This window comes from Purpureocillium lilacinum (assembly GCF_023168085.1).
Source record: "Purpureocillium lilacinum CBS 284.36 DNA, scaffold_4, whole genome shotgun sequence".
Taxonomy (NCBI): Eukaryota; Fungi; Ascomycota; class Sordariomycetes; order Hypocreales; family Ophiocordycipitaceae; genus Purpureocillium; species Purpureocillium lilacinum.
The window spans coordinates 4,859,258-4,869,204 of NW_027072114.1; the positions used below are offsets into that span (position 1 = coordinate 4,859,258).

The following is a 9,947-nucleotide window of genomic DNA, read 5'->3' on the forward strand; positions in this document are numbered from 1 at the left end:
CCGAGGCGGGGCTTGCCAATTGGACTCGACGGAACAATGAATTGAGACTGTATGACTTGCACCGAGATTGAGCTTGCTCTGGCGTCCATGGTTGCGAAGGCTGCACAAGAGGCCTTGAAGGTGCATAAACGTGTCCATTCCCAGACTGTATAATCCAAAAGGTCATAGGGCGCTTTAATACAGTGGATATCGAGTAGACTCGGGGAGTACTGTCGTTCCAATTGGGCATCAAAATGCCATCGATGGGCATGACCGCATACAAGTGACGGGAGGCGCAAGATACCCGATGGACTGCCCGACATAACTGCCTGCGGATGGTTCACGCATACTTCGCCATCCATTGCCTGTTACTACACTCATCGCACTCTCGGACTCACTAGGCTTAACTTAGATTGTCCCATGTGCGTCAGGGCTCTCAGTGTCGCCCCGAGGAGTCGCTTCGTCAACGCCGAATTTACAGGTCCCTGTGTGCGAAACCCATTACACACACTGTGGATTACGCAGTGCAATCGCGGGATGCCCGCCTATGCGACTTGAGGAAAGGGCGCTGAGAAGATGTGACCGGTAGAGTACCGCTCAATCTGCGGGATGCCGCCCAATCCGCGGGATGCCGCCCAATCTGCGGGATGCCGTCCAATCTGCGGGATGCCGTCCACTCTGCGGGATGCCGTCCAATCTGCGGGATGCCGTCTAATCTGCGGGATACACACCGATTGCGTGATGTGCTCAGCCTTGACAGTGACGAGCGGTGACCTGCTGAAGCAGCAAGTGCGAATCAGGTCACGAATCGGCGACACTAAAGCGGCAGAGTCAGAGTATCACCATAACATAAAGTGTTTGAAGGTTACATAGTGAATCAATCTGTAGCCGGGCAGTGCACAAAGTCTAAGCACGTACGGCCTCGAGATACAAAGTCGCACACCCTCAGATGTGATGGCTTGACTCTGGCTTAGAGACTGCTCTGTGTGGCCACTCAGAAACAGGAACCACAGTAGTTGCAATGTTCCGAGCAGTTGGTGAGATCTCCACCAGCGCCATGCCAATCAAACACACTGGTGTCAGCTGCGACATTGCCATCGCCAGCTCTATTTGCTTCAAGCACCAAATGCTTGGGCTCACCAATAACTCGTCCACAGACCGTCTCCCATCTGTGCTTCAGATCTGCCGGGAGCGCATCTCCTGCGTCTGGCAACTGCTCACGGATGTCCAGTTTGCCAGAACCATCAAGAGTGAGTTCGAATCTCCCATTCTGAGCTGCAAAGCTCGCCATGTGTCGAATAAGCGTAGCGAACTTGATGAGTTCCGCCTTATGCTCCGCTTCCCACGTTCGCACGGCATCGCGCGCATCGCGGATGTGAATATTGATTTTGCGAAACAAACCCTTCACGTGAAATGCTAACACGAAGTTTGGGATCTGAGAGACCCAGAGTCGTGGCAGTTCCTCCCCCATGTGGTCTTTTTCGATTGTACGGATGCTTCGCGTCTTGAGGTCAAAGATTTGAGCCTGATCCACGGCGTAACCCACGGTCTTTAGCTGAACGTTTGTGACCTCCTTTGGCGGCTGCTGGGCTGGCAGATCCGTGCTCAATAAAAGGTTCGCCAGGTCGTCCACATTTAGTTCGTTCGACATTGCAGAAGCATCAGCGCAGTTTTTCGTCTCAGTAGTTGACCTGTCGCCCTTATAGTCACGAGAAAGGTATCCATCCGCTTCGAAGCGCACGAGAAGCTTCATCCCGCCAAAAGCGTACTTGATGACACGCTGATGGGAAGCCGAGGTGATGACCTCCGACTCCCACGTTGTAAAAGCCTCAGGGAACGCGTGGCCATAACCTCGCACGTCGGGTATAAGCTCAGTTGGCGAATCCTCGCGGCGAATGAAAAACACAGCCTTGCCCACTTTCTCCACAAGCATTCGGCACTTCTTGTCCTGGCCTCTCACGAAGCGCAGCAAATTGCCCAATGTACTCCCGCAGGCTACCACGTCGACGTCGTCGAGGACGGACGGGGAGGAGGCCAAGCAGGCGGTGATCGCTGGAGCAAAGGGGTGATTCGGAAATTTAGCTGCATTCTTGTCTCGATAATAGCGGCCGCTGTCCTCTCGAAGCTGGATGTCGTCTCGCGAGGGGGTCCATCGTGGCGGCCGGCCTAGATTACCAAAATTGGCGTTCAACTCTGACACAGAGTTTCACCGCAACTTACCTGGAACGAGTATAGTTGCTGACCGTTTGTTAAGCAAGTTGTATGATGCGACGAGCATTGAGTCTTGAATGACAGCACTCTTCACCGAAACGCTCTCTGTCAAGGCCACAACGCTGTCCAAGTCGAGTGACGTAATGACTGGCCCCAGAGCTGGTTCTGCCGATTGCGCTGGGGGAAGGCGGCGCCATTGCCTTTGTGACGTGGTGCGCAGTGGCCACATTGATTGCAGAGCAAAGAAGGGAGCCGGAAATGATGCTGTGAGGGTGGAACGAGTATGAGCAGGCCAAACACAAACCAGCGGCTCACAAGCCAGAATCCATGCCAGAATCCATACCATTTAAGTACCATCACTGAGTACATGAAGCAAGGGGCTCGTCTAAGTGGCCTTAGGGTGTAGGGGTAGACCAGCTCCATGCTTGAAGCAGCGAACTAGTGACACCGAGGGAAGAGGCAAGAAGACTAACGCGGGCAGAGCACAGTTGTCACCTGGCATGCAGCACAGTGCATGCATGGGGGTGCATTAGCTACATCATAGTCAGCAGCACGGTTTGACTGACACATGTAGAGACCTGTGGAGAAGTTGAAGTACTTCAGAGCGTCGTGTTGCCTTTCCCAGCTTACCTGCTCTGGGCGCACAGCAGAAGACAACATCAACACGAACCACTATCCTCGTCTAAAGGTCTATAGATATTCATACCAAACACCCCAACGCCCAAGGTAAATTATGGCAAATGAGAACAACACGTCAAGGCGAGCCTCTCGCCTGCAAACTTTCCTGAAGGGGGTTTTGAGCGGCGAACGGCAAGTTGCCAACTCCCGTGACGCTGGATTGTTCCTTGAAGCCCTTTATAGCCACAAGCGGCCGAGCTCCTGCATTGAGCGAGTCGTCGCAAGTGACTACGGCGTGACGGCTATCCAGCTGGCTGTCCGAGTTGACTTGTCACTGACCTTTCTGGCGTCCCGAACGCTTCCCTTCCTGCGCTACTTATCTGATCCCGGCATCACAGCTCTGGTCAATGGGGAGCCTCTCCGGAAAATCCTGACTGCAATCGCGAGACCAATTACACTATGGGAAAAGCTCATGCAGCATTTCAAGGCCGGTGAATTCCCACCGGAGCACCTTTATGCGTTCGCCTGGTTGGCACTTGAGCTCGTCTTACATCATGAGATAGGCGAGACGGACGCGGCCGTGGTTGCAAACCATCGACAGATCGAAGAAGCTAGCGAGCATGATGTTCGCGAGCTTGGCTACAGAATCCGGCATGCCCTGGACCTTCGCGGAAACTCAAATCAGAGTCCCCAAGGCCAAGCAGAGGGACCGGGTGGACGACACGACAATGACCATGCGGACTTTCGCAAAGTGCGCATCTATCCTACACGAGATGAGCTACTCTCCAAAATGCAGCCCTATTACCTGACTGCGAGCGAGGTCCAGCAAACTGAGGCGGCAAAACGGGCTCACGTGCACCTCGACAATCAGTTCCGTCTTCTTCGCGAAGACATGCTCGCAGAGCTCCGAGAGGATGTGCAGTCGGCCAAGAAACGTGGACAAGGTCGAGTGAAAAGCCTGACTCTTGGGGGGCTAGTGCCGGTCGACATTGATGTCGGGGATACTTCTGCCTCGCGGTTTAGGCAGTGTAGCCTTGCTGTACAGTGCTTCCGTGGCCTTGAGTTTCTCAAGCGAATGGACAAGGATCAGAGAAAGAAGCACATTCAGGACGATATCGGCTTTTTGAGAGATCAATCCTTTGGTGCACTTTGTCACAACGACGAAGTACTCGCTTTTGCTTCAATCTGTCGAAACGTGGAGCTCCTTGCGCAGAGTCCTCCGATTGTAACTCTACGATTCACTGATGCGACAGCGCTCAAGGCCAGTCTCGTGTCTCTGCATCGCGGATTTGGGGCGAGATCACACATCAGATTTGTTCTCGTGGACACGCCAGTGTTTGCGTATGAGCCAGTTCTCAGGCGACTGCAGGACATTGCCGAGATGCCTTTGTGCGAATCGCTCTTTGGGTCGGTTCCCTCTGCACAAGACGTTATCCCATCCTCGGATGCTCTGCGGAAGCACATTCAAATGATGCAACGATCAGCTGACTCCATGCCGGACAACGGTACTGTGAGGTGGAGGCGCAAGAACGATGATGTTGAGGTGGATCACGCCCAGCTCACTTCCATTCTCGCTGGTCTCGCGCGAGCTATCAGCCTCATTCAAGGCCCACCGGGTAGGTGGAACAAAGCCATATACTTCAATGCTTACATGCTTACGGCCCATGAGGCACTGGCAAGTCATTCATTGGCGCGGAGATTGCCAGAATAATTCACGACATGTCGCAGCAACGTATCCTGGTGCTTAGCTATACCAACCATGCGCTCAACCAGTACTTGGAAGATTTAATGAACGCAGGAATTCCACCGGACAGCATGACACGGCTTGGCTCGCGAACCAAATGCACGGACGCTATTCTCCCTCTTCTCTTATCTCAAACCTCGAGGGGAACAAAGCTCAGCCACAACTCCTGGACCAACATTAACAGACTCAAGCACGAGGCAAGCGAGCTAGCTGAACATATCCAAGATATTTTCAAGGAATACAACAACATCTCCGGGTGTTGGAAAAGCATATCCGAATTCCTTGAATTTTCCTCGGAAGGAAATGATTTTTACGAGGGCTTGCAGACGCCTGTGGACTCAGGTGACTGGAAACAAATCGGCCAAAAGGGCAAAGAAATAGGCCCCAGCTATCTCTTCGACCGTTGGATTAAAGGTAAAGATGCCGGCGTATTCAAGTCTGCAGTCCAACCGGGGTCGCATATCTGGGAAATGTCCCAGGCAGTTCGTTGGCGTCATCGAGACCAATGGGTTGGTGCCATACTCAGTGAGACTGTCGACAGATTCGCCGACCTTGTCAGTCAGTTCGACCGTAAGGTGGGCGAAATCGACACCTACTTTCGAGAAGGCGACGTGAGGGCCGTACAGCAAAAGCGAGTCATGGCGCTGACAACCACGGGAGCCGCGAAACACACCTCTCTTTTGAAAGCATTCAAGCCAGATATTGTTATTGCTGAAGAGGCTGGGGAGATCTTGGAAAGCCACATTCTCACCGCAATGACCTCAACGGTGCGACAGTTGATCCTCATCGGGGACCACAAGCAACTGCGCCCCAAAGTAAACAACTATGGCCTCTCGGTAGAGGCAGGCAATGGATTTGATCTCAACAGATCACTCTTTGAAAGACTCATTCTTCGGGGAATGCCTCATACTGTCCTTCGCAAGCAGCACCGAATGGCTCCCGAATTATCATGCTATGCCCGAGGCTTGACGTATCCGGAGCTACTTGATGCATCAAAGACCCATGACCAGGAGAAAGTCCGTGGTCTTCGCGGCCGCGTTGTTTTCGTTCATCATGAATCTCAGGAGGGCGGCGATGTTCTTTCGGAACGTCGAGATCCAAGCTCTAAGGGCAGCAAGAGGAACGATTTTGAGGCCGAAATGGTGATGCGTTGTGTCAAGTACATGGGCCAACAGGGTTACTCTACATCGCAACTAGTCATCCTGACGCCATACCTGGGACAACTTCGCGCTCTGTCGGAGGTGTTGCGGAAGAATAAGCACGATCCGCAGATGAGCGAGTTGGACAGGTTCGAACTACTTCGGGCTGGGCTCATGACACGTGCGGAGACCAACATCGACAAAAAGCCTGTTCGAATATCCACTATAGGTACGCGGTATCAGTGCGTCTACATGCGGAAAGCGACGAGCTAATGACTTTGGTCGTCGCAAAGACAACTATCAAGGAGAAGAAAGCGACATCGTTATCGCATCCTTGACAAGAAGCAACCCCCACGGTGATATTGGCTTTATGGCCGCCCCAGAACGACTCAACGTGCTCATCACTCGAGCTCGTCATGGTATGATCCTTTTTGGGAATATGCAGACATTCGTTTGCAGTAAAAAGGGCAGGGCTGCCTGGCTGCCTTTTTTCGATATGCTCAAAGCCAGAGGCTGCCTATACGATGGACTCCCTGTCAAGTGTGAAAGACACCCGGGGCGCACGGCACTGCTCAAAGTTCCAGCAGACTTCGCTCAAATGTGTCCTGACGGCGGCTGCCCCGAACGTTGGTATGTTTGCCATTCGCAGGCCATTCAACACACTCTAACGTCCTCGCCAGTACCGTCATGCTCGCCTGCGGAATTCACAGTTGCACATTTCGCTGCCATCGCGTGACTGATCACTCGAATGCGGAATGCAACCGTATCGTCGAGACTACTTGCGATCGTGGTCATCAGACCCGCATACCATGCCACAAGCGTGGCACCAGTTGCCATGAATGTGTGCGGGAGGACCAAGAAACAGAGAGACGAATCCGCAGGGACTTAGATCTCGAGATTGAACGGCAAAAGCGACAGGCGGCGTACATGAAAGAGTTGACCGAAATCCGAGACGAAATAGACCATCAACGACGCACCATCCGATATGTCATCGAAGAGGACGAACAGAAGAAAACAATTTCCCAACATAGAGCAGATCTGGAGGTACTGCAAAAGACTCATGGCAATATTCTAGCGCGGAAGCAGCATATTAGCCAGAGTGTCGATGCCAGTCCACAGTTCGAAGATGTGTCGGTACGACAAGCGGAGGTTGACGACGCATGGTGTGTAGAGACCGCTAAGGGAGACTGGGAGCGAATGAAGGCACTTGAAGGCGCACAGAGCACTCCTCTGGATACGCTCATGAGCATGATTGGTCTGGAAGACGTTAAGAAGGAGTTCATTGCTATCAAAACCAAGGTAGACACGTCTCTTCGCCAGGGTGTCTCGCTTACGTCTGAGCGATTCAGCTGCACCCTACTTGGTAACCCGGGGACAGGTATGAGTATTCGCAAAAATAGGGAGCTCTCGAAGCTGACATCAGATTCCAGGCAAAACCACGGTGGCTCGCTTGTACGCCTCATTTCTCACAAGCATTGGAGTGATACCAGGCGCAAGTTTCCACGAAACGACTGGCTCCTCACTCGCTAATACGGGCGTATCTGGTTGCCGAAACTTACTAGACACAATTCTTGAGGACGGTGGCGGCGTGCTTTTTATTGACGAAGCTTACCAGTTGACCTCTGGTAACAATCCAGGAGGTTCTGGTGTGCTTGATTTTCTTCTCGCAGAAGTCGAGAACAACCGCGGGAAGATCGTCTTCGTGCTGGCTGGATACTCCCGGCAGATGGAAGGCTTTTTCTCACACAATCCTGGCATACCCAGCAGATTCCCTATTGAGATCCGCTTTGCCGACTATACCGATGATGAGCTGCTCAGTATTTTCAACAAGACCATCCACCAACGATTTGGAGGTCGAATGACCTGCGAGGATGGTCATCGAGGGCTGTATTGCCGCATCGTAGCTCGTCGCATCGGCTACGGGCGGGGCAGGGATGGGTTTGGGAATGCACGAGCCGTTGAGAATATCGTCGATATCGTTCATAAGCGGCAGGGAAGTCGTCTGCGCCGCGAAAGGTCGTCAGGGGAGCACCCAAATGACTTTATCTTCACCAAGGAAGACCTTATTGGCCCCGCGCCAAATGAAGTACTCGCCAATTGCAAGGCGTGGGAGAAGCTGCAGGGTCTCTTGGGTCTCCAAGCCGTGAAGGAGGCAGTTCAATCACTAATGGACAGCATTCGAGAAAACCACCAACGGGAGTTGGAAGAGAAGCCGCGAATTGACTTCTCTTTGAACAAGGTGTTCGTTGGAAGCCCTGGTACAGGAAAAACAACAGTGGCAAAGCTTTACGGGGAAATCCTGGCTGCTCTGGGATTGCTCTCGAAGGGCGAGGGTCTGTAACTGAGCATCTTTCTCCTGAAATTCTCTACTGACATATTGACAGTTGTGGTAAGGAATCCGGCAGATTTTATAGGAAGCGCGTTGGGTCAGTCAGAGCAGCAGACCAAGGGCATCCTCGCAGCCACAGTTGGCAAAGTCCTCGTTATTGACGAAGCGTACGGCTTGTACGGTGGCTCGCAAGGTGGAACCACAGACCCGTACAAGACCGCTGTCATTGACACCATCGTTGCAGAAGTGCAGAGTGTGCCTGGTGATGATCGCTGCGTCCTTTTGCTCGGATATAGAGATCAGTTGGAGACCATGTTTCAGAGCGTCAACCCCGGTCTGAGTAGGAGGTTCCCGTTGGCCATGGCCTTCACTTTCGACGATTTCTCAAGTGAGGAGCTGGGCCAGATCTTGGACATGAAGCTCAAAGACCAAGGATACCGCATTACTGGGCAGGCTCGTAGCGTCGCCATGGATATTTTGCGGCGAGCGCGGAACCGACCCAACTTTGGCAACGCAGGTGAAGTCGACATTATCCTCAGTGAGGCGAAGAGACGGAGCCAAGCGCGGCGTTCTACCACTCAATCTGGGTCCGTGGACTTGCTCGAGGCAGTGGATTTTGACGAAGACTTCGACAGGGTGGAGCAATCAGAGACAAATATCCGGAAGCTCTTCGGCAGCACCATCGGCTGCGGTGCTCTAGTGGATCGTCTTATTGGCTACCAGTCCACGGCCAAATCCGTCAAAGCGCTTGGCCTGGACCCCAAGAATAGCATACCGTTCAACTTCCTATTCCGCGGGCCACCTGGTACTGGCAAAACCACGACCGCCAGAAAGATGGGCAAGGTGTTCTACGACATGGGATTTCTGGCAACAGCCGAGGTACACGAATGCTCAGCCACAGAGCTCGTAGGCCAATACGTTGGCCAGACAGGTCCTAAAGTACAACAGGTACTGGATCGTGCCTTGGGCCGCGTGCTCTTCGTGGACGAGGCTTATCGCCTCGGTGACGGCACATTTAGTCGAGAGGCGGTCGACGAGTTGGTCACTTGCCTGACCAAAGACCGGTATCACAAGAAGCTGATTGTCATTCTCGCCGGATACGACGATGAGGTCAACCGGCTGATGGCCATCAACCCAGGCCTTTCATCCCGCTTCCCTGAGGCCGTCGACTTTCGTGCCTTATCAGCTGCGGAGTGTATCCAGCTTCTTCAAGTGGCGCTTTCTAGGCAGCAAGATCAGCTGAAGAAGAATGGGGTGAAACTTGAGCTTGCTGTATTGACCCGCCCCACCGTCGAATATGTGTCGAAGATGATGAACCATTTCAGCAGGCTAATCTCACAAGAGAGCTGGGCCAACGCGCGAGATGTAATGACGCTTGCGGAAGGAATATTCAATCGAGTGGTCAAGTGGAATACTGGCACGAATATGCATTCGCTCGTGCTTAAAGAGGCTATGGTCACCGACGAGCTCTGTGCCATGCACGAGGAGCGTCAGAGTCGGGCGTCGAGTACACGGGGTCCGGAACTGATACGCCCCGAAACAATGCTGGTTGGCCAGTCACCCATCACGTACAACCGATCACAATTAACGTCAACGTCAAGTTTTGCGGCAGCAATGCGACCACACAAGGAAGAAGAGCACCTGGAGAATTCGACCAGCATCTATGAGAATCACCCCGTGACATCAGGCGGCAGCATGACACGAGCATTGCATGCTGAGACCAGAGACAAAGGGGTCAGTGACGCAGTATGGGACCAGCTCGAACGCGATAAAGCTGCTGAGGCTGCCAAAGAAGAACGTTTCCAACGCCTGCAAAGCGCCGCTCGTGACGCCAGAGACGCAGCCCGGGATCTCATTCTAAAGAAGGTAAGAATGGAGGAAGACGAAAGAAAAAGAGAGGAAGCGATACAAGAATACCTGCAAGTAA

At 53.0% G+C, this 9,947-nt stretch overlaps 3 protein-coding genes across 3 annotated transcripts; 2 read left to right on the forward strand and 1 right to left on the reverse strand.

Moving 5' to 3' along the window:
- Positions 1-524: 524 nt before the first annotated feature.
- Positions 525-1,912, reverse strand: PLICBS_006564 (uncharacterized protein; the record flags this gene model as incomplete). The annotated part of the gene is made up of 2 exons (XM_065600988.1): positions 525-796; positions 1,120-1,912. The coding sequence occupies 2 exons, from the start codon at positions 1,910-1,912 to the stop codon at positions 525-527; spliced, it is 1,065 nt and encodes a 354-aa protein (XP_065457060.1).
- Positions 1,913-4,300: 2,388 nt separating this feature from the next.
- On the forward strand, positions 4,301-5,964 carry PLICBS_006565 (uncharacterized protein; the record flags this gene model as incomplete). Its single annotated transcript, XM_065600989.1, has 2 exons — positions 4,301-4,424; positions 4,478-5,964. The coding sequence occupies 2 exons, from the start codon at positions 4,301-4,303 to the stop codon at positions 5,962-5,964; spliced, it is 1,611 nt and encodes a 536-aa protein (XP_065457061.1).
- A 654-nt stretch (positions 5,965-6,618) lies between these two features.
- On the forward strand, positions 6,619-9,947 carry PLICBS_006566 (uncharacterized protein; the record flags this gene model as incomplete). Its single annotated transcript, XM_065600990.1, has 4 exons — positions 6,619-7,054; positions 7,362-8,024; positions 8,076-9,886; positions 9,945-9,947. 4 exons carry the CDS (start codon positions 6,619-6,621, stop codon positions 9,945-9,947), a joined length of 2,913 nt encoding a protein of 970 aa, XP_065457062.1.